The sequence below is a fragment of the Dreissena polymorpha genome, chromosome 6 (assembly GCF_020536995.1).
Source record: "Dreissena polymorpha isolate Duluth1 chromosome 6, UMN_Dpol_1.0, whole genome shotgun sequence".
Taxonomy (NCBI): Eukaryota; Metazoa; Mollusca; class Bivalvia; order Myida; family Dreissenidae; genus Dreissena; species Dreissena polymorpha.
In genome coordinates, this window is record NC_068360.1 from 3,199,860 (window position 1) to 3,225,903 (window position 26,044).

General features: G+C 37.2%; 2 protein-coding genes across 2 annotated transcripts in view; one reads left to right on the forward strand and one right to left on the reverse strand.

Annotated features, from left to right (window-relative positions):
* Positions 1-26,044, reverse strand: part of LOC127833219 (uncharacterized) — a 1,273,891-nt gene that overhangs the window by 533,080 nt on the left and 714,767 nt on the right. The gene's annotated exons all lie outside the window — the stretch shown is intronic.
* LOC127833218 (unconventional myosin-XVI-like) overlaps positions 4,804-26,044 on the forward strand; it is a 179,130-nt gene continuing 157,889 nt past the window's right edge. The window contains exons 1-8 of the mRNA XM_052358375.1: positions 4,804-4,883; positions 5,277-5,399; positions 6,868-7,009; positions 17,052-17,122; positions 18,130-18,273; positions 19,413-19,521; positions 19,811-19,932; positions 22,048-22,173. Of these exons, the coding sequence (XP_052214335.1) occupies positions 5,319-5,399; positions 6,868-7,009; positions 17,052-17,122; positions 18,130-18,273; positions 19,413-19,521; positions 19,811-19,932; positions 22,048-22,173 (795 nt within the window). The 5' untranslated portion in view covers positions 4,804-4,883; positions 5,277-5,318. The remainder of the gene's footprint in view (positions 4,884-5,276; positions 5,400-6,867; positions 7,010-17,051; positions 17,123-18,129; positions 18,274-19,412; positions 19,522-19,810; positions 19,933-22,047; positions 22,174-26,044) is intronic.

The window sequence follows — 26,044 nt, forward strand, 5'->3', positions numbered from 1 at the left end:
TACTACTACTACTACTACTACTACTACTACTACTACTACTACTACTACTACTACTACTACTACTACTACTACTACTGCTACTACTGCTACTCCTGCTACTGCTGCTACTGCTGGTACTCCTGCTACTACTACTACTACTACTACTACTTCTACTACTACTACTACTACTACTACTACTACTACTACTACTACTACTACTGCTGCTGCTGCTGCTACTGCTACTGCTTGTACTGGAGCTACTACTACTACTACAACAACTACTACTACTGCTACTGCTGCTGCCGTTACTGCTGCTACTGATGCTGCTGCTACTGATGCTGCTGATACTGATGCTTCTGCTTCTACTGCAGCTACTACTTCTACAACAACTACTAATAATGCTACTGCTGCTGCTACTGCCGCTACTGCTGCTACTGCTACTGCTTGTACTGCAGCTACTACTACTACTACAACAACAACTACTACTGCTACTGCTGCTGCCGCTACTGCTGCTACTGATACTGCTGCTACTGATGCTGCTGCTACTGCTGCTTCTGCTTCTACTGCAGCTACTACTACTACTACAACAACTACTAATACTGCTGCTGCTACTGCTGAAACTGCTACTGCTGCTGCTGCTGCCGCTACTGCTTCTACTGCAGCTACTACTACTACTACAACGACTACTACTACCGCTATTGCTGGTGGTGCTGGTACAGCTACTACACTGCTACTGCTACTACTCCTGATTCTGCTACTACTACAACTACTACTACCACTACCACCAGTCCCACTACCACAACCACTACTACCAGTCTCACTACCACTACCGCTACTACTACTACTACTACTACTACTTCTACTACTACTACTACTACTACTACTACTACTACTACTACTACTACTACTACTACTACTACTACTACTACTACTACTACTACTACTACTACTACTACTACTACTACTACTACTACTACTACTACTACTACTACTACTACTACTACTACTACTACTACTACTACTACTACTACTACTACTACTACTACTACTACTACTACTACTACTGCTACTACTGCTGCTACTGCTGCTGCTGCTGCTGCTGCTACTGCTGCTGATGCTGCTGCTACTGCTGCAACAGCTGCTACTGGTGCTGCTGCTACTGCTGGGTACGAAAAACTGCAGCTACTTCTGCTACTACTGCTATTGCTGCTACTCCTTCTACTGTTGCTACTGCTATTACTCCTGCTACTGCTGCTACTGCTACTAATAATGCTACTGCTGCTACTGCTGTAGCTGCTACTTATGCTGCTGCTACTGCTCCCACTGCAGCTGCTACTACTACTACTACAACTACTAATACTGTTACTACTGCTACTGCTGCTACTGCTGCTTCTGCTAATACTGCTGCAGCTGCTGCTTCTGCTGCTGTTGCTACTTCTGCTGCTGCTGCTTCTGCTGCTATTGCTGCTGCTATTGTTGTTGCTGCTGCTTTTGTTATTGCGCACCCCTAATGGGCACATATCCAAATATAATCTAATTATTTTCTTAATCAGCATCATTTCACTGAACTACATTCAAATTTGTAGGTAGGCTTTCCATTCTTTAAAAAAAGAATATACCGATTTTTTCAAAACCACCCCCACGCTCGTCTTTTGTCCAGATTATTTTCACCCCTGGGGTATATAAAAGTTCCATAATTCATTCAAATTTCCAAATATGGGCATGCAGTTGGTGTGTACTGATGCAGTAAAGGTGTTTAAAGTTTAAACAAGATGAAATAAGTATTCTTTTACAGACACTCAATTTTTACAAATTTTTATCTATTGAAGAGCGCCATGAAATGTAAGTGATTTCAGCCAAGTAAAAATTGAGTCGGTTCAAAACAAAGTGTCACAAAATTCAAAATAGTATCATTAAAGTTATATTTTAAACGTAGTTTTTCTAGAAACACTATATACAGCAAAAATACCAAGAAATAGACAGATTGACCGTTTACTTTTTGAAATAAAAATGAAAATGCAACATGCATCATTCGTATTTTCAGCAGTAAATCACCCAATTTAGCCATAATGTATTTTAATTAAAAAAATTGAAGGATGTGCATAAAAATTTCAACATATTTAACAATAAACATAGGTATATGCTATATTAAATCAAATTACGTTAGAAAAGAAATCTAACGCGTCGCAAAAAGTATGCGATGTCGGCAGGATTCGAACCTGCGCGGGAAGATCCCAAAAGATTTGTAATCCATCACCTTAACCACTCGGCCACGCCAACTGCACATTTGTGCAAGCTTAAATTAGATATCCATAAGTAAACAGGTAAAAAGGCTCGTCGATCTTTGAAGAAATCGCGAGATCGTATTTTTTCAGATGATATTTTGATCAAAGTCAATATTTATTGTGAAAATAATGTATTCTAAAGGAATTACGTAAACATATATCAAAATTCGAAGTTTAAAAATAAAATAAAATGCATCTCTCGGAAATAACCGATCATTGAAGATCGGCAATGATCGTAAAATAAATCGCGGGAAATCATTAGGGGTGCGCTACCTTAAGCTGAAAAAGTTACTATTACACCTTGCTTGCAGATGAAAATTTACTCACACACCGGTCGACAAGCGACAATTCTGCGATATATCGTAATGAGCGTCGAGAGAATGTCGTTTGTCGACCTAGGGATTTTTAGGTCGACAAGCGACAATTGCGCGATATTGGCTCGATATATCGTATTGAGCGTCGAGAAAAGGTCGTGCGTCGAGAGAATGTCGTGTGATTTTTAGGTCGACAGGCGACATTCTCGCGATATATCATATTGACTGTCGCATGATTGTCGTGCGTCGTATTGAGCGTCGCGAGAATGTCGAGTTTCGCGCTCGAAGGTCTACACACGACATTTTCGCGACATTCTCGCGACATTCTCTCGACGCTCAATACGACGCGCGACAAATCAGTCGACAGTCAAGATTTTCTGCGATTTTTTTTCTAAAACCCAGCGCGATATGCGACACTCAAATATTGATTGTCGCATGATTGTCGCACGTCGTATTGAGCGTCGAGAGAATGTCGTGTGTCGACCTAGGGGTTTTTAGTCGACAAGCGACAATTGCGCGATATTAGCTCGATATATTGTATTGAGCGTCGAGAGAATGTCGTGCGTCGAGAGAATGTCGTGTGATTTTTAGGTCTACAGGCGACATTCTCGCGCTATATCATGTTGACTGTCGCATGATTGTCGCGCGTCGTATTGAGCGTCGCGAGAATGTCGAGTGTCGCGCTCGAAGGTCGACACACGATATTCTCGCGACATTCTCGCGACATTCTCTCGACGCTCAATACGACGCTCGACAAATCAGTCGATATATCAGCCAATATTTTCTGCGATTTTTTTTTCTCTAAAACCCAGCGCGATATGCGACTCTCAAATATTGATTGGCGCATGATTGTCGCGCGTCGTATTGAGCGTCGAGAGAATGTCGCGAGAATGTCGTGCGTCGACCTCCAAGGTAGACACACGACAATCAACTTGGCTCTATCCGGATTCCGTAGTTTCCCAATAAATCTTACCAACTAAACACCAGCGACATTTGGGTAGTTTTACTGCAGACTCCATGTAATTTGAGGTTCATGAGCATATATCACTACAACGAAATATTGAGTTATTGTAAACCAAACAATATATATCTTTAGTCTATATCGCTTTATGGAAATATTGAGATAGTGTTTTTCTAAACAAAAAGGAATAGCCAGTAATTTAAGTATGTTTCATTAGAAGAAACAAGTGAGTTAGTGTTTTTCTAAACAAGAACATACACCGACTCGATTTAAGTAAATTTAAATATTGGTTAAATGTTTATTAAACAAGAAATTAACTAAATCTGTTTTACTTGATGTAACTAATATGCTTCCCTTTCACTCGAAAATGTGTATATAAAACTGTGTTCAAGTTACACAATAAATTGTATACAACGGAATGAATGTTCTTTAATAACAGTATTTAATTAATGTTTTAATTAATTAGAAGCGATATAATAATGTATTAGTAATAGTGTGTAATGCGTTTTTGAATCATGCAATATTAAGTATATTACTTAAGTTTTAAATTGTTCTTTTTAAAAGGTTGTCTGGGTAGCCAGTTAGCACAATGCCAATGGTTGTTGGTACACGCGCTTTTACTTAAGCAATCTTCCAGTAGCGACTAAATAGCTGGAAATTGTAGCTTTAATTCAAAATGCGTTCCAACTTTTGTGAGTTTAGCGAGTTCATTAGGTTGGAGTTCTAGAACACAATCCGGGTCTACACATAATACAGACTCAGACGCGGAAGTATATAAACTTCGAAACTCCCACGTACAAACGTACGTTGTGCTTTAAAATATCGTGACCAGTTTATGTTAGTCATAGGAAAATGGGGATCTCAAACTTCACTTAAGCCCGGACTTTAGCGTTCACTAATTAAAGCGACACGATTATCCAGCACAACGATAGAAATCGTGACAAAAGATTGTGTGAAATTAGCTACATTGCAGAAGAATCGGCTCAGTCATCCGGAACGATTTGGTCTCGTTTTGAACTGGGTTCTACCTAGTTTAATGTTTACATTCTTTATGCAGGTACATTTCGTGTATACAGCAGCAAAATGGTTTTGATGTTCCGAAGAAATGGAAGAAAGTTTAATTTGATCTTAAGTTTAAGTTAGATTCTTTGTGATGCAATGTATGTTCTGTGAATGTTTTAGTAGTTGACATTAAATAATTGTGCTGTTTCAATGAATTATTGATGTGCAATATAGTGAATTGAAAATTGTTCTGAATTAATTCAATTATGTCAATAGAGAGTTTGACAGAATAACAGTTAAAGTACACCAATAGATCGGCGGTCTATTTAACAAAGCAAAAAGGTATGTATTGAGGTATTGTTTGAACATTTGCATGAACTTAATAAATATCAAACTTCTTCTAAATGACACACATTAATTTCCTCAGTGTACTTTATATAAATTTTAATAAATATATATTATCAAACGCATACCGAATACATGTATTATGATATTATACATGTAAAATACATTTGATACAGAGTTAATATGTGTACATAAGTGTACAGATACCATGTATAACAGGTAGATGTAATAGTGCAAGGATATTGCCACAAATCAAACAAATTAAACAAATTAAAAGAAACGGAAACAAATTCATACTTACATAAAACCCATGTATAGCGCTACAAGTTGGACTGTTGGTTTCACCCAAATCACAGTAATGTCTCATTAATTAAACTTCTATATTTTCAGACATATATGAGACACATACATAATAATCGCCATTGATGAAACATGGACTTGGACCAGAGTTTTCTGTCAGAGCTGCCACTGCAGCATCGGCAGAAAGTCTGCAAGCAGATCAGACAGAAGCAGGTATATGATACATATTGTACCAGGGTGCAGGATCAACGGGGGTTTCAGTGGTTTACAAACGGGCTGGAAAGAATGTAAACACACTGTTAAGAACTTTATTTTTTCAAATATCTCAAGCACTACTTATCACTGTGTTTACATCCAATAAAGTTTAATTGTGAACCCCACAAAGTCACATAACCCTGCACCCTGTTACAGTTATTGACTAATAGTCAGATGGGCTGTCTGGTCAGCATAGTGGTTTGTACACGCGCTACTCACCTAGGCGACTCAGGTTGAATGCCCTTACCCGGAAGCCTGTGTGTTTGGTTGGTGGTCAAAACTTATTAGGGCTTTATCTCAGAAACTATATAAGATATTAACATGAAACTTCATAGGTGTTTAGATATCAATAGGGAGAAGTGCCATGCACAAGAACCATAACCCTACACTTTCTTTATTAAGAGCTAGTTGTTGCCCTTTGTTTTTGTGTATGATGGATTGTTTCAGGGCTATATCTCAGATACCATGCAAGATTTCAAAATGAAACTTCATGGGTGTATTGATATTAACCCTCTACCTTTGTAACTAAGAGTTAATGCCCTTTGTTGCTTTTGTATGATGGAACTTTTCAGGTCTATGTCCCAGATACAACATTTCAACATGAAACTTCATGGGTGTTTATAAATCTATGGGAAGAAGTGCAATGCACAAGAACCACAACCCAGCACTTTCTTAACTAAGAGTTATTGCACACTGTTGCTTTTGTATGACGGGGACTGAATGCTTTTCAAGGCTATATCTCATATAGGCCACAAGATTGAAACATGAAACTTCATGGGTGTGTAGATATCAATAGGGAGAATTGCAATTCATAAAAACAATTATTTTACACTTAATCATTACCTATTAATTATCACCTTACACTTAATGATTATACTATATATCAAAGGATTTGCATGGATCCATAAACATTTAGTTTATTTGGTGGGGGGGGGGGGGGGTATCAATTTAAGCCCATGTTTAATTTTGGCTCTAATGGATGTTCATGAACTCAGTGGAGCACTTAAGGGGCATCATGGTTGTCTTGTTTGTTAGTATATTATCATTGTTTATTGATATTCCAACACTAAGCCTGTAATAATTGATAATTTCCATGAATTTACAAGTCTTAGAGAGCACACATTGTTTTTTTTAATTAAAATCAGGTCTGGTAATCGGCCCCATTCCCAATGGAAAAACGTTTATATTTTTCCCACATGGAGCTAAAAAAACATTATTTTTTTTAGATCTCAATATTTTATTCTCCCATCCATATAAGTTCAACCTTAGAAAATGTAATACTGAAAACACTTGTATTCTCAATTTTAAAGTGTTTTTTAGCAAAACAACATCAGTAATTTTCCAATTTAAGTAAAAAAGGTCGCACATTTTTGCCACATTCCCTAAATGGTGAAAAAAAACATTGGCACACATATTTGTGTTTCAGATTGAGAAGTATGTGACGTTCATACACTCAGAGAGGGGTCGTGAGTTGGAGCCACGCAAGACTAATAAGAAGCGTGCCAACGTGAGATTCTCCACGGACCATCTGTTACAGAATGCCATTGATGAGGGGGATGACCTTCAAGGTAATGTCGTAAAAGAGTTTAAAGCTCGCCGTGGTGTAGTGAAAATAGTGTTTGCCTAATGAACAGGGGGGCTTAGGTCTGATCCCCACAATGGGAACGTTTGTAAGATCTCCCTAAAAGACACAGAGTACTGGTTCTACCCAGGAAATAGACTTCAATAAGCCTTCTGTTTTCTTTGAAGCAATTGAGCTAAAATAAATAGGTTTAAACTAATCATATGACTTTAGACATGGCAAAAGACCGTAACGATTTAAGACTTCCCTACAAGGGAAATATTTTACATGCCAGTTGTAAATTGCAATGGCCTTAATTATAAGTGTTTTACCCAAGAGCGCATAGGGATCTATAAACATACAAACTTGAGTGTTATTGATTAATTTAACTAAGATTAATTAATATATTTAATATGTTTACCTTTCAATATCTACCATTTCACTAACATGCCATTACAGTCAAGTGCATAGAGTGACAAAGATAATAAAGCAGAACATGCAGGTGAATCTGAATTTAAACAGATCAACTAACATTTAATTCACCATGGGAATAATTTGATACAATTTATCAGAAAAAAACTTCAGCCAACCTACCTACCCTTTTTTTGCTATGTTAATAATTGTAGTTTTAATTGGTTATTTGAATTGTGAATGTTCGGATACACAACACATGAAAACTAGTGTTGTTGCTATTTTATTAAGAAATACTTCAAAATTGAGTATTAAAGTAATTTCAAAAAAATTACTAGGGTTCAACTTAAAGATCTTGATTGGAGATTAACAAAATGTTGAGGTTTATTTTTAAACAATATTGTTTTTTATTTTTTGGATACATTCAATTGGGAATTTTTAGGTCCTGTTGAGGAAAAATATACACTTGTTTTGATTGGGAATGGCTCCCTGTACCGCTCCCAAATTAAAAGCAAAACAAAAACACTGTCAAGTGTTGTATGGGTCTTATAATGACCATTTTTTAAACCAGGAAGTTTTGAAGAAAGTGAAATCATCAAGTCAAAAGCTGGATTATGCTTCGAGATTTTGATCACTACAATTTGTATGCCCCTGAAGGAGGGCATATAGTGATCGGACTGTCTGTCTGTCAGTCTGTCTGTCCGTCTGTCTGTTACACTTTGCGTTTAGGTTTCAAAAAAAGCTCATAACTTCTATGTCACTTCAGATAGCAACTTGATATTTGGCATGCATGTGTATCTCATGGAGCTGCACATTTTGAGTGGTGAAATGTCAAGGTCAACCTTCAAGGTCAAAGGTAAAAAAAACTAATCCAAGTGAAGTAATAAGCTTTAAAGGTAGATAATTATCTGTACCTGCCAAATGATAAAAAAATAGAAATAAATCAAAGCGGCGCAGGAGGGGGCATTGTGTTTCTGACAAACACATCTCTTGTTGGTAAGGAGTTTACCTATTGACTTATTCAACATGTATAAAGAGAGGTTAACATTCAGAACAGTTCTTAAATGTTGTATTTATGCTGCAAACTTTTATTTCGTCTTTTTCTAATTACAAATGCGACATAAAACCCATCGAAGCCCTGCCTTCCCATCTCCTACCCTGCTCTCCCCTCCCATCCATGCTTCATTTCCCATGTAAAATAACAATACATATTTTGATATTGTAGGTTTTTCTGTTGAACTTGCAAAATCAAGCAAGGATGAACAAGATCCTCGCGTTAACTTTCAATTTGCTATGTAAAGACTTGATAAAACATGACTGTGCATTCATTACTTCAGGATGTCTGCGCTTTTACTTTTATAATTTGGTAGTTTACTTTCTACATAAGCCACATTTAACAATGATTAAATCTACAGGCTTTGCCACATCGATAAGGAAGACTTTCTCTGCAATTTGATCTTACAATTGGTCATGGTTATTCAGTTATGACTGCTAAATTTGTGAAATGTATACACACGCACACACATTTTACTATGGGATGCATTTAAATAGGCTACTTTTATCTAAGCAAGAGAAAATAACCTTGTAGATTCATATCCTGATTTGATTAAAAAAATGGCGGCTGGTTAGTTATTTTATTTGATTTTTTTAACAGGTACATTCTTCTCCAAATAATGTACACGATGAAGGCTTTCCTTGCATTAAATAGCAAATGTACAGTTTTTCATATTAAAACACTAAATTTTGTTTCCATAGTTTGCTCAACAAACTTAGAACATCCAATGCTAATCTGCCTAAAAATGTTTAACTTCAAGGGCACTTAAAACTTAAAGCAACCAATGTACTGACAGAGTGACTCCAATGAACCACCTGTCAAACTGTGTTGGTAGGGGTATTAACATACAAACAAATACAGCATTATCAATTAAAAATCAATTAGTTGCTAAACATACGTATTAAATATGCAGACATATCTGTTGATGTTTTCAATTTTATTCTCATGTGGAAGGCACTTTTTATGCTGCCTGTTATACCTCAGTCACAAATAGACACCGATCACCGTCCGATCAGCAGCCAACGTATTTTTCCACTTGTCGGGCTGGCGACCGGCCGATGATCGCACGGAAACCGGGTCAATTTGTAGCATCGGGCGGCGTCCGGATAAATTTTAAGTCTCACTTAAAATTTTACCCGACGTCGGGCCCAGGAAGGAATCGAGTTGAGATCGAAACAAGATCGGACGATCAACGCACAGGTATTGCCCGGCGATCGCCGGACATCGGATTCATTGAACGTGTATCGGCAAAAGTAAAGGTATTTCACAGGGGCATATGCATTGGCCGGCGACCGTCTGATTGCCGGAGGGCCTCCGCACGATGCCCGATGGACGCCGGACAGCGCTCGTTATGATACACGTACAATGAATCCGATGTCGGGCGCACGCCAGGCGATAACTGTCCGTCGATCGTCCGATCTTTTTTCGATCTCAACTCGATTCCTTCCCGGGCCCAATGTCGGGTAAAACAAACTGTGAGATTAAAAATTGATCCGGACGCTACAAAATGACCCGATGTCAGTGCGATCATCGACCGGCGCCAGCCTGATGAAAGGAAAAAACGTTGGCCACTGATCGGACAGTGATCGGTGTCTATTTGTGACTGAGGTTTTAAACTTTGTCACTCATCGGACGGCGGACGGCTCCGACGTGTCCAGTCTTCACGATGCCTGGAGATTGGACACATCGGCCGGCGACCTGATTATTTGTGACTGAGGCATAAGGGGTTGCATTTGGCAGTTTGACTGTCTGTCCTTCGGTCTCTCCCTCCGGCATTCTGATTTTCGAAGGTTTTTTACGCAACTCTTTCAGATATTGAGCTTATTTTTGGTTTGTGGGTCTACCTACATGACCTACTGATAAAGTGTGAAATGTGTTCTGGTCCTTTGATTTCTGGCAAAGTAATGGGCCTAAGACTTAGATATTTTCTCTATTATAGCCGTTTTCTGGAGATTTTTAATGCAACTTCAGATATGAGCAGATTTGTGGTATGTGAGTCTACCTACACAACTGATATAAAAGTATGATTTTTGTTCCTGTCCATTGGTTTTTGGCAAATTTATGGGACTTGGACTTCATTTTCTGCTTTCTGGAGGCTTTTTGCAACGCTTTCAGATATTTACTTGATTTTTGGTATGTAATTCTACCTACATGACCTTCAGATGAAGTGTGATTTTCACTCCGGTCCAATGACTTTGTGGCGAAGTTATGGGCCTTGGACTTAAATTGTTCTCTATAATATCTGTTTTCTTGAGGTTTTTTATGTAAGACTCATAATTTTATAGTGAGCTGATTTTTGGTATGTGAGCCTTCCTTCATTACCTACAGATTAAGTGTGAGTTTTGTTCCGGTAAATTGATTTTTGGAAAAGTGAAGGGCCTTGGACTTGTAAATTTTCTCTCTTATAAACGGTTTCCATAGTTTTTTTGGCAAAACACTTTCAGATATGTATGCTATTTTTGGTATATGAGTCTCCCTACATGACTTACAGATAAAGTGCAAGTTTCAATCTGGTCCAATGATTTTTGGCGAAGTCTAGGGCCTTGGAATTATTATTTTTTTCTAAAGTAGCTGTGATAGGGCTTCAAAGCGCAGTAGAGGGCATCGTGTTTCAGAAATACAGGTCTTGTTCACCTGTGCCTTACTGCACAAAAAGCATAGACCTGTTGTTGTTGTTTTTAATAAAGCTAACAAGTTGATGAAGACACTTTACTCAGCTTTTAAGTAACCATCAAGGACAACTTTCTCGCATAATTTATTAAACACATTTAATGCCATGTATAATCCCCAACAACAAATATTTGTAACCAAACTTATTTCTTTTGGACTTCAGTATCCACACCATAATCTTTCATAATGATCAGTTAATCATAAAGGGCTTGTAAACATTTAGTCTGAGTAAATCTAAAAGCTAAAGAATGCAGCGAGTCAATTATTGTTGTTTCCTGATTTTGGAATTCTTGAGTTGATGATAGTTTTATAGTAAATAGTAAAATTAGGGGCAGGGTTTTTCTATAGGGTCGGGCTTGGATGAGATTATAAAAAAAATAATTCTTCAGCCTAAGATGCCAAATACATCTTAAGCACTATTGTGTCAGTTTAACATTTCTATATTTGATACATGTTTAAGTTAGTACCTTATAAACCCTCCATGCACTTATGGGTATAAGGTTTCCACACATGAAGGATTGGGTGTGATACTAGATCACCTGTTTGGTATTCATTTAACTGTAACTGTGGTTTCATCTGGTTTCATCTTACTTCCATGTTGCTATTTAAGTTATAAAGCCTGTGAAAATACTGATGTTTCTTCAAAGTTTAAACAGAGACAAAGTTGTGACATATCACAGATTTTACATAGAGGATGAACCTGTTTACTGCCTGTTTTTTACCCTTTCTCACTTAAAAGCTAAGTGAAAATGGCTATGTGCAAACAGCATAAAACCAGAACAGCCTGCTGTTTGCTGCTCATCAGTATCAAAGGATTGGAACTCAAACCTCTGGATCTCGTATCAGAAAGGCCTTTAATTAAATTAAATTTTCTAAGGAATTTCAAATGCGCCAAGATACCTGTCTAAGTGGTAAAGGGTTAAACAGAGACAAAGTTGTAACATATCACAGTTATTTACATAGAGAATGAACCTGGTTTAATACTGCCTGATTGTTTTATAATATATCAGGTGAGGCTTGGAATTAAATAACAGCTTGCTAATCAAATTGTTGAAATGAACTGCATTTTGATCAAACTTTATTTGTAACAGTTATTTCTCAAATCTTTGTTTATGATATCAACAAACTTTTTATGATTCCTCCCTGGAGGAGGGCATTTGCAAACAAATTCAGGAAAGGTTTAATTTAGACAAGATTAGCTCTTTTGATGCTTTTGAAAGACCATTTGAATTTAATAAAGCAATAAAACTGTTGGAGAATGTTATATATGGCTGTCAGAATATGATATAAACATCTTCATTCAATTGATCTGTTTACATAACCTAGAGCTTCTAAATACTTACCTTTTTAAATTTCTGTTCAAATATTGACATAGTATGTTAGTTGTTACTTTATGAAGAATACTCAACTCAAAAACATGTTCTTTTTTTTTATCCCCACGCTTTTTGAAAAAAAGGTGGGGATATTGTGGTTATCTCCGCCGTCCGTCCGTCTGTCCGTCCGTCCGTCCGTCCTGGCCACTATCTCCTCCTACACTAAAAGCACTAGAACCTTGAAACTTACACACATGGTAGCTATGAGCATATATGCGACCCTGCACTATTTGGAATTTTGATCTGACCCCTGGGTCAAAAGTTATAGCGGTTGGGGTGGGGCCGCGTCAGAAATTATCACTCATTTTTTTAGGTTATTTTACATTTACTTCTTTATTTCTACACCGATTCACTTCAAATTGATACTGGACCTCTCTTATGATAATACGGTCAATCTCAACCATGCATGGCCCCATTCCCAACCCTGGGGCGCCCCGCCCACATAGGCCACACCCACCAAAAATTTCCTTTTACTATAATTTTTTCATTTCTACACGGATTCACTTCAAATTGATACTGAACTTTTGTTATGACATTAGGGTCAATCTCAACTATGCATGGCCCCAATCCCAACCCTGGGGCGCCCGCCCACATAGGCCACACCCACCAAAAAATTCCATTTACTTTAACTTTTTTATTTCTACACGGATTCACTTCAAATTGATACTGAACTTCCCTTATGACATTAGGGTCAATCTCAACTATGCATGGCCCCATAACCAACCCTTGGGCGCCCGCCCACATAGGCCACACCCACCCAAAATTGCCTTTACTATAATTTCTTCATTTCTACACCGATTCACTTCAAATTGATATTGAACTTCTCTTATGACAATACAGTCAATCTCAACTATGCATGGCCCCATTACCAACCCTGGGGCGCCCCGCCCACATAGACCACACCCACCCAAAATTGCCTTTTACTATCATTTCTTCATTTCTACACCGATTCACTTCAAATTGATACTGAACCTCTCTTATGACAATACGGTCAATCTCAACTATGCATGGCCCCATTACCAACCCTGGGGCCCCGCTCACATAGACCACACCCGCCCAAAATTGCCTTTTACTATAATTTCTTCATTTCTACACCGATTCACTTCAAATTGATACTGAACTTCTCTTATGACAATACGGTCAATCTCAACTATGCATGGCACAATTACCAACCCTGGGGCGCCCTGCCCACATATGTCACACCCACCCAAAATTGCCTTTTACTATAACTTCTTCATTTCTACACCAATTCACTTCTAATTGATGATGAACTTCTCTTATGACAATACGGTCAATCTCAGCTATGCATGGCCCCATTACCAACCCTGGGGCACACCTAGGTCAAACATTCGGCGTGGGGATACGCGTCGGCCTCTGCCGCGCCATTTCTAGTTTGTGTTGTTGTGTTTTTGTCTGTCTGTCTGTCTGTCTGTCTGTCTGTCTGTCTGTCTGTCTGTCTGTCTGTCTGTCTGTCTGTCTGTCTGTCTGTCTGTCTGTCTGTCTGTCTGTCTGTCTGTCTGTCTGTCTGCCTGCCTGCCTGCCTGCCTGCCTGCCTGCCTGCCTGCCTGCCTGCCTGCCTGCCTGCCTGCCTGCCTGCCTGCCTGCCTGCTTGCTTTTCTGCCTGCCTGCCTGTCTGCCTGCCTGCCCGCCCGCCCGCTCGCTCGCTCGCTCACCTGCTGAGCTTGCCCGCCCGCCTGTCCGACTGCACGCCAGTCCGCCCATCTGTTTGCCCGTCCGTCCGTCTTGTCTGTTATATTTTACATCAGACTGTAACATTTTCCTGCAATTTTGACTAGTAACAATACTACCGGTATTTTAAAGAATAAAAGTGCCAAATGATTGAATCTGTTTGATTTAAGGTGCATATAAAACTGTTTGGAAAATGTTCTAATTGTATGTCAACAGCAACCATAAACATATGATCTTTTTAGACAATGCAATTCAGTCTCAATTATTGGTTACCTTGGCATAGTGGATATGGTGTCCGCCTTGCTACCAGGAGTTCAAGGGTTCAATCCCCACAGTCAGACTGTTCTTTAAATTTCCCACAAAAGGCACCAAGCACTGGTTCTAGCTACGAAATGGACTCGAGAGTGTTTCATATAAGCCTCAGGCTTTCGATGTAATCAAGCTAAATAAATAGGTTTAAATAAATATTGAAGGTTTGATGGACAGTTGTAGTTTTATAGTGTCTGAGTCACCAGATGGTGCTTTCAAAGTTAAAATAATGCTTCATTGGCGCCATGACAATGTAAATACTGTGTCCACCGAGCAACTGGGAGGTCATGGGTTCAAGCGTCACATAGGGAGCATTTTTTGATCTCCCCCAAAGTATTGGTTCTACCCAGAGAGTGTTTTAATAAGCAGTACACTTTTGATGCAATCAAGCAGAAATAAATAGGTTTAAACTAACTAATGCTTAAAGCCCCAGTCCCATATTGATGCCAAATCTACACGGACCATATCTTGCAAATTCTTTGCAACCACTGTTGATCTGTGAGGTTCCAGGAAAAATTGTCAGCATCCCAGATGGTCCATGTAGATTCCGTCGGGTCCGGGGAAAGACCTTTATATGCCTTGGTTGTTTGTGTGTGTCCTTGTCCGGGAACAAATTTCAGATACAGGACCATCAAGGACCATGACGGCAGTTTAACGATTGTCTCCAAACCCTTCACGACTGATACACAGGAGAAGCTGGTTCAGTTTGATTTTATTGCTACCATCACAGCTACTAAGCAAGAAGACGGTGCAAACACAGTAAACATGGAGAAAACACAGGCTATCACTTAAGAACAACTAATAATTAACACAGATGATGTTATGCTTACAAGGACCTACATGATGTGAACACCCTGAAATGACTGAGTATTAGGGAGGAACACCACTTAACACGGACAATAGCGGATGTTCATATAAATACAGGCAACGTGAAATTCAATTTGCTTTTTCTGTTCGACCCATGAATGATGCAATGGGCGATGAGATGATAAGATCAAATTCAAGGTAACATGATGAGATGTCAGCTTCAACTGCTTAAAGCTTAGATTGGAAACAGTATCCTGATTGTTAAAAAAAAGGCTACAACAGTGAAATAGGGAAGTCGCTAAATTGATTTTTCTACAATGGTGAATAAAATGAAAAGGAAAACCATCTATGTCAGGAAATGGCTCACAAGAAGACCAGATCTGGTTTGATATGCACCGCAGAAAGACAAACTGAAAAGAGAAAACCCAAATGGTTTCTTTAATAATCATGTGCAGGGATACCAAGATATACCAAGAAATCCTGACATGCACTGAGTACAGAATCAAGCCCAAGCTGACAGCTGGCATTAGGCTGTCAACAACATGGTGGTACCTAGCCTCAGGGGACAGCTATCACTCTCTGATGATTGGCTTACGATTAAGTTGTCAATAACATGGTTGTACCTAGCATCAGGGGACAGATACCACTCTCTGATGGTTGGCTTAAGAGTCACACAAAGCGCTGTTTCCAAGATCATCCATCATGTCTGCAATGCCTGTCCTGATGCACCAGATGATTGGAAGAACATCGCCCAGCATTAGGCAGGTGGAATTGTCTGTCATGTCAATTGTTGCTGAGCCGCTCTTCTTGTCTGACACTATTGTAACAGGTTTTCAGCATAGGTCCAGATACCAGTTTACACTGTGCTGCCTTTGAATTTCAGCAATCTTTCTTCTTTGCAGTGTTTTGGTATTCCTTTATGCTTTACTTGTACGCATAGAGTTCTCCTAAATTAATGAGCCAATTGGCCATGTCGACCTCCTGTTCCTGTGGAAGGAAAAATAATCTTTTGTTTTGTTTTCTTTTAGCGTCAGTTTCTGAAGGTGGTTTTGATGCTTGTTGATCTACTTGTGAAGGTGATGGCGATCGGAATCAAGACCTTGAGCTTGTTTCTTCTTGATGCAGCTATTCTTCATCAGTAGTGGATACTGTTCATGACAATGTTTTGGAAACTGGAAGGCACATTTTTACTGGCAGATTGTGTTTAGTCCATATCGCTGCCATGTTTGTCCATGTTATTGTCATGTTGGTCCTTTAGTGTATGTGTTGACGTTCTGCTGGTACGTATTTATCTTGGGCTTTCCCTGTCTCTCCCCTTTTGGTCCGTAATAGAACGTAGCTCTGCAGGGCTCCCTGTGGCCAAATTTAACTTTTTACAATGTATGTCGGAATTCTTATTATTAAGGATATTTTATGGGTTATTATGTTGAAATCCTTGTAGCCAGATGGATTTTTTTGTAGCCAAATTTCCTTATTTGTAGCCATTGGCTAATTTGGCAATTGGCAGATCTTGATCCAGTACGATCCAAGATGGCCGTATCAATCTTTGCTTATATGGCCCTGAGGCTTATCTTCTAACTGGGACAGGGCAATATTTGAACATGTCAGTTGATAAAAAGCCAAAATATAGGACATGCAGTTTTCCTGGTTGCTTCACCATCAGCCTTTGACATAACACACTTCAGGCATTGGATTTATGTCTTTGTAGCTGTATCTATATTATGTTTTTTTTTCAGTTGTTAAGTATCTACAGGAAGGTGGTGATCCCAATTTCTTCACTGGCAATGGGACCACGCTGTTACACAAGGTACAGTTTAAGGATGTCTGCAATAGATATAACTATGCTAGTTTGATTGATAGAGTTTTTTGAATCAGAAAGTTAGACTGGATAGCTTTTAATTTAAATCGTTTTGAAATATACATGTTCATTTTAACAGATTTTCTCTATTTTGTGTTGCCAAACATAAAGGGGCAAGAAGGGTAACCGTGGCAAAAAAGGAACAGGGCACAGGACCCTGCTTTTTTAGTTTCGCTCTACCAAATTCTCTTCATTGAACACTTATTTAATATTCATATTGTCCATTGAGCCTCCTTATGAGATAACTTGGCTTAACCCTTTGCATGCTGGGAAATTTGTCGTCTGCTAAAATGTCGAATTTCTAAAATTAGCATTTTCTTCTATTTTTTCAAAGAATACTATCAGAATAGCAAACAGTTTGGATCCTGATGAGACGCCACGTTCTGTGGCGTCTCATCAGGATCCAAACTGTTTGCAAAGGCCTTTAAAATTCGGTTCCCGCACTGAAAGGGTTAATGCATTTGTGTAAGTGTTGTTCAAGATTAGCCTGTGTAACACTTTCCCATTTTATGGAATTTTTCCTTTATAGGAAGTCTCTTCTAAACAAAAATCCAGTTAAGGCAGAAAGTGTCGTCCCTGATAAACCTGTGTAGACTGCACAGGCTGATCTGGGAAAACGCTTTTCGCACATGCATTAAGCCCTGTTTTGTCAGAACGAGGCTCGTATTGTCTGTTAACCCTTTATCACTTAGAGACGTATTTTGAGGGGTTTGTAGTCCCTTAGAAAGTTAAATTTAATCAAAGACCTTTCTTTCTAGGTTCAAGTTTTAAATGCTTAATTTCCATCCTTGAGATACTGATGAGCAGCAAACAGCATAAAACATGAGCAGACTGCGAGTTACTCCCAGGCTGTTCTTGTTTTATGCTGTTTGCACATAGCCATTTCCACTTTGCTTCTGTGTGGTTAAGGGTTAATTATCTCCCCTTAATGACCGCCCTTCTTCTCTGCTTGACAGTGCGCCATGGAGGACAACGTGTCTGCAGCAGACATGCTGGTACAGAGTGGAGCAGACGTGAATGTTGTCGATGACGACTGGTGGACGCCGTTACACACGGCATGTTCCTGTGACAGTGTGGAAGTGGCACAGCTCTTACTAAATGTGAGTCACAGAGAAATGAGTTGCCCATGTTTGCGCTAGATTTTAAAGCTCCAGTATAGGGAAACATATTTAAATGCATTTTAATCGGACATCAGCTGTTGTGAATGCAAAGGTGTTTTTTTTCACTCAAAACCATTTCATTTGTAATACATGTATTATGATCAATCTTACGCTAGCTTTATCTTTTTAGAATTGACTATAAACTTTTAACACTCAGAACAATATTATTTTTAATGGACTATAAACCTTTTAATCTCGGTACAAGCAGAGTTGACTGGATTTATTAAATTTTGTTGAAATTAAATTATGTGGATATGTAAAATTTACATAATCCTTAAATTTGTGCATTTTTGAAAATGTCAGATTTATAAGACGTTGTTTGCAATCATTCATTGAATATTTGATTTTGTGTTTGATCAAACCAACAAGAATTCAAAATAATTATTGTCTGACAAATAAAGTTGCTTTCACAGTACCTTCTTGATTTATTCCACAGATTAAAGCTCAATATTAATAGCAGTGCCCATGTCTGGCACAACAAAAGGCCTGGTCTGGACATACTAGAAAATAATTTGATTATAAAAATAGCAATGTTTTAGCAAGAGGGCTAGAAATAATTGAGTTATAAAAGTTTAATTGGTGTAAAATTACAAAAATAGACTTGATTCAGGATAGGGAAGGCATTTCTTGTCCAGTTGTAGCCCCTGTTGTACAGATCTCTGGCCTTAACATTGCATTTGAAGTAAATATTATCATAATTAAACCAGAAGTACCATCAGATTCATTAATGTGCAAAACTATGCTACATTATAATGAATTTGCCATAGTCTACCTGATGTTTACCCATAAAAAAAGTAGTTTCTTGCATTTTCTAGTTGTGTCATTGATTGGTTCAAAGCCTGTGACAGCTTCAAGTGTTTTATACACATGCATGTGAGCCTCGCACTTGGAAAAAGTGGCTTAATGCATGTGCGTAAAAGTGTTATCCCAGGTTAGCCTGTGTTGTCAATACAGGCTAATCAGGGACAACACTTTACCCCTAGACTGGATTTTTGTTCAGAAAAAAACTCCTTTTAACCAAAAAATATATTAAAGCCAAGAGTGTCGTCCCTGATTAGCCGTTATTTTTACAATTTCAGAATGGTGCCAATGTGGCTGCTATTGATGTTGACGGCTTCTTTCCTCTTGACTTGGCAGCTGAAGGTGCTGAGGTGAAATCTGTGATGCAACGACACCTGGAGCAGATTGGTATGTTACCGGTGGTCATATTCATTAACAGTTTAAGGTGATTTCTAAACCCTTTCTCGCTTAGAAGTAAAATAAAAATGGCTTTATGCAGCAAGCCTAAAACCAGAACAGCCTGAAGGTAACTTGCAGCCTGTTGATGTTTAATGCTGTTTGATGCTTATTGGTATCTTAGGGTTTGAAATGAAGCCCTTTAAATATGAATCTAGTATGAAAGGTCTTTAATTTACTACAAAGCCATCAAAGTGAATAACAGAGTGGTAAAGGGTTCATATTGTCATATGCATAGCAGGTATGACAGTGGACAGCTTGCATCAGCATCGCCAGATACGTCCCCGGGACATGCTAAACAACATCAAGGGCCTGCCACTGGCCGCAGACATCAACCAGCTTAATGAAGAGGGGGTTAGCTTGGTATGACTCTAGGGCTGGATGTTTAAGAGGTTGTTCTAAAAACAAAGGGCTTAATACATGTGTGTAAAGTGTCATCCAAGATTAGCCCATGCAGGCTAATCAGGGACGGCACTTTCTGCTTTTATGGTATTTTTTGTTAACAGGAAATCACTTACAAAAACCCTATCAATGCAGAAATTTTCATCCCAGATTAGCCTGCGCGGACACTACACTGCAACGCCAATATATCGCGTTTTGGCTATGGCTTCCAAAAATCCCACGAGCATGATCACTAAATGACATGTTTTAATATGAGAATTTGCTAACTTAAGCAAAAAAAAACGGTTCTAGCTAGTATTAACACCCTATATTTCGCGGCTTATTATGGCACGCAGTGAAGTGTGAAAAAGTCTATAAGTGACAGTGTTGTTTACACGCGGCTTGGGTTGTTTTTAACATTTAAGAAATAACCAATTAGTGTCAATGCAGAGGTAATAATGGCAGTTTACTGGTATATAAATAGTTAGATTTCGGTACTGGTCATGAATTTCTTTGTCCTGATAAAAAGCGCGCGAAAATTGGTGTGGGTGTATTTATTTGTTAATAATTTCTTTTTAGCGCGTATAACATTGAGATAATATAATTTCCATTAAAAGTTTTGTTTTAAATTTCAACTAAAGTACCGCGTTATCTCGCGAGTTATGTGGCATTGACATTTCCTCTTAATAAAATATAATTCAAACACACTGTATTGTTACCGTTACGCTGTTTCAGTTCCTTCATTAGGACTAATTATAAGGATAAATTCGAAACTATGCACAATGATATTTTTTACGTTTTTTACGGCAAGAATTCTTCTTTTAAGCTGATTCGCGAGCGAGTGTACAAAAAATAAAAAATATAATTTACATTTTGGTTTATTTGATAAATACAGATGCGTATGTTGTTATGAAAATGTTTATTGTAGAATTGGTTTGCAATTATAACTATACAAATATGTAGCAGCGCCGTATATAAAATGAAATAATTGGGGAAATTTGACAAATTAACCGCAATGCAATTAAGTCTAAGACATTTCCTGAGTTATATCGCGCGCCCGATATATCGCGCTCGAGATCTTTGGACCCCACCAACCGCGATATATCGGCGTTGCAGTGTACTCTGATACTTGAAGCACTTGCATTAAGCCCAGTTTTCCAAAAACGCAACTCAAATTCAAGTTTTACAGTTTGGTTGTCGGTCTGTTTTTTTTATCTGCATAAGATGCTATGAGTTTATGGAGCAAACTACTTCCATATGTCTTAAGCGATTAAATTAAAACGTTTAATATGTCATTTCTATTTAGATGTGCAAGGCTTTTTGTTTTGTTTTTTGGACTTGCTAAAGCTTGCCAATATTCAGCTGACACTGATGCATAAACATATGTAGGTAAGGTTATGGAAATGGATAAGTTTACATACTGAAATTGTTTAAATTGATAAATGACTATTTCACTTATATAAATTGCCACTTACATGTATCCCATTCAACATGGACACCAAGACAGCTAAGTTTGAACGTAGTGACAATCCCAGCATATTGTGGATGCTTATAGAATTCAATAGTTTAGGGTAATGTTAGCAAGCTTTAGTAACAAGTATTTAATTGACTTGTTCACAGTTTGGTAAAATGACGAATTCCAAAATTATTGTTGTAGATTAAAAAAAGAATGTATAAGTTATGGTCAAACAAGTGAAATACCACTTCTGAAGAAGAAAAATGTTGAACTATGTTCGATTACTAATGAAGATAATCTTCATTCAAAATGGATTAAATAAAATATGAAAGATGTTTGTTATTAATTTGAATAATATGTTCAGCACTAACATATTTATGTTTTGCATAAGTATACTAAAGCGTCTGTGGCGCATTGTGTTATCATTTGCTTCCAGAGGTCCCAGGTTCAAATCCTGATAAAGGCAATATTTTTTTATTAACTTTTTTGTTTATTCTATAAGCCAATTGAAAAGAAAATCTGTGTGTCCATGGGTATTGTTGTAAAGATAATTCTATATTTTCAAATTTTGAAGACCTTCAGTGTTTGTGATATCAATCAGTACTACATTTCTCATCAGTTTATCTGTTGTTTGTTTCAAGTTGCACATTGCCGCAGCCAATGGTTATCGAAGCTGCCTGAAAGCCCTGTTCAAATATAATGTGGATGTGAACAGGCTAGACTGGTATGGCTGGACTCCCCTGCATGTGGCTGCACGCTATAACCAGGTAATGTGCTACCTTAACTAGGTAGTGTGTTACCATAACCAGGTAATGTGTAAACTTAACTAGGTAGTGTGTTACCTTTACCAGGTAATGTGTAACATTAAACAGGTTATGTGTAACTTTGACGAGGTATTGTGTAACTTTAACCAGGTAATGTTTTAACTTCACCAGGAAATGTGTTTCCCTAACCAGGTAATGTGTAACCTTGACAACAAAATACTATGCCTTGGCTGTTGTCATGAATGTATAACAACAAACGGAGCATGTTGTGTAAGTTGACAATAAAATACCATGCCTTTGGCTGTTGTCTTGAACGTATACCAACAGACGGAGCATGTTCTGTAAGTTGACAATAAAGTATCATGCCCTGACTGCTGTCATGAACATATAACACCAGGTGAAACATGTTCTATATGTTGACAACAAAATACCATGTTTTGGCTGTTGTAATGAACGCATAACAACTGGCGGAGCATGCTCTCTATGCTGGCAATAGAATACCAAGCCTTGGCTGTTGTCATTAGCGTATAAAAAAAAGCGGAGCATGTTCTATATGTTGACATTAGACTATCATGCCTTGGCTGTTGTCTTGGACGTATAACAACAGGCGAGGCATGTGTTATACGTTAACAATAAAATACCATGCCTTGGTTGTTGTCACCAATGTATAACCAATGGGAGGAGGATGTTCTATATGTTGACAATAGAATACCATGCCTTGGCTGTTGTCATGAACAGATAAGATCAGGCGGAAACTTCTATATGCTGACACTAGAATATCATGCCTTGACTGCTGTCATGAACATATAACACCAGGTGAAATATGTTCTATATGTTGACAATAGAATATCATGCCTTGACTGCTGCCATGAACATATAACAACAGGTGAAGTATGGGCATGATATCAGCATATTAAGCATGGTTATTACATACTGGACAGGTGTTTTTTCCCAGTGTACACCAGTTCCCCACCCCGCACCATCTACGCCACAAACAGATGGAGACTAAATCAAAATTAAATGTCATCTTTGTAAAAATTTAAATATCTTCAATTAAAACTTGACTACGTAGGAATTGACACTGTATTACAAAAATTGTCCATTAATTCGCAGTCTAGTTTATTATTTAGAAGTGCATGGACACAATCTTGGAAGTCACATTATGCGACTTCGGGCGGGAAAGTGAACACACGCATGTGAATGGAAGTCAATACAAAACAGGTTCAGTTTTGAAGTAACGTTTGTGCTCTTTTAATGTATTATTGATTGTTATTCACGTAAAATAATATGGTAGTTTCAGCTAGAATATCAGCAGATGTTGTAGCAATAAATACGATCATGGTGATATTGTAATATTATAGTTGTTTGTGGTGTTCTTGGTGTTCATGCTGTTAAAGCGTTTTTAATTTACTTGTTTGTATTTGCTTTAAAATATGTATGGGAAGGATGCACACAAAACAAATTCCATATGCTTGACTAATGTATACACCTTTTAATTGAACTTAATTTACCTTAGATAATAATTAATATTCAGCATTATACATTTCACTTTCACAACATCACATATATATATTTAACAAAGCAGCACATATAATGTATTAATTACACAACATCAAACATCTATTTAAACGTAAAACTGACTAGATTTGTACGGCTTTTCAATAATTATCTATCTGAGTTATATATGCACTTATTTGTTAAGTACCAAACATTATTTTTGAAATTATAAACAAAATCCATTCAAATAGAAAACAAGAGCTGTGTTTGTGAAACAAAAATGCCCCCTACTGTGCCGCTTTGAAGCCATATATTTGACATTTGACCTTGAAGGATGACCTAGACATTTCACAACTCAAAATGCCAAATTTCATGTTTCTATCTTCAATATTGTAAAAGTTATGACCAAGGTTAAAGTTTTGGGACAGACACATAGACACATGCATACAATGACAGACAGACAGGCCAAACACAATATACCCCCCCCCTCAGATCATTCGATCAGGGGGGCATACAAGGGGGGCATACAAAATCTCCCTGTTGCGAATATTTGTTTAAATGTCAACCAGATAATAAAGGTCTCACAAGTTCAGCAGAAGATTGCATCACATGTGACTAGATGTTGTGGCATGCTTAGCCTTTCTTATCCGTATTTTATGTCAGTCTTGTTTTTTTTAAATAAATGTAACACTTGATTTAATTTTAAATATTAGATTTTTGAAAATTATAATACAACACATGGTTGTAATGTAAACATATGTTAATCAGAACCAACAGTAGTCAAAAGAATTATAAGTTAATAAAAAACAACACAAATATGATAATCGCAATGTTGAGTAAATATCGTACATGCATTAAGATTTAAAAATAAACATAAAACAAGTGTTGTCCAAAGGCAAAATTCGTTAACAATACTTTCGTTTTGATAGCATAATGTACAGTTTCTCTCATTCAAGTAAAATATCAACTTCAAAGACAAATTTGTTAATTTGATAAATAAAAAACAGAAAAAAAATTCTATGATACTGTAAATACAAACTCCAAATGGTCTTTTTTGTTGTCTGTAAAGTGATGCATTATGTTTTTGTAATAAATTATAACCTGAGATTTAATTGAAAAGTAACCAGACCTTGTGAGATACAATATCTTGCAAGATGCATGAATAACTGATATTGTGCAAATTAATTAATATTGCTTAACGCTTTTTGTATAAAACAAGTCACATTAAATGATAACATTTACAGCTAAAATGTAGTACGTGTTTTTTTGCTTTTCATATAAACACCATATTTATATGCTACTGTTAGCGCCTTATATACTTCCTATTTAAAACAAAAAAGTATTAAGGCAAAAACTATAAAATTATTTACAACACAGAAATTAATATAAACCATTCAAAATATAGTTCATTAACACCTTGTTCCGAACTATTTATCCGAAACAAAATATAGACGGTCATTAGGCTTACATTATAACACTGCCATACATATGTACTACTGTAAATGCCTTACTAAACACTTCCTTTTTGGAACAAAAGAAAGTATTAAGGCAATCACTGCACAATTATATACAACACCAAAAGTAATAGAAACCATTCAAAATATAGATTATAAGGGCCTTGTTCCAAACTATCTTTCCGAAATAAAACAATAGACAGTCATTTGGCTCAAACTTTTACAATAAAATATTTATATACTCTCTCTCCTGTTAACGCCTTATTAAAGACTTCCTTTTTGGAATAAAATAAGAATTAAGGCCAACACTATATAATTATATATAACACAGAAAGTAAAATAAAGCATTTAAAAATAAGTTGATTTAGCTCATTGTTCCGAACTATCTGTTGGAAACAAAACAATATACAGTCATAATGCTCAAACTATATAACATAATAATAAAATAAGAATATCAAAACATAACTTTTTTCATCGATTGATTCGGTCATTATGCAACAATTTGACAAGTATAAGCAATTATACTTTAACAATAGAAATATATTTTTATGTTCTATATTTGTAAAACCAGCCTTAGTCTCTGTTTAAATACACCATTATTTCAAGAGCAATCAAATATGTTTTTCTGTTATCTAATTAATTTTTTTCAAAGCAATTTATTGAATCAAAACTAATTATTTGATTATCTTTATCACTGAAACATCATCAAATATATAGAACACCTCACATATATGTTAAACACATACCGGTAAAACATCTATATAAAAGCAAAATTGACTAGACATTTAATTATGGCTTGCATTAATAATCTGTGCTTATAATATATGCACTTATTTGCAAAATAAAACTAAAATAAAATCTGCTGGTATTTCTTAAGCTTCTCTCGTCATTTATTACAATGGTGTGTGTACCCAATTATTATA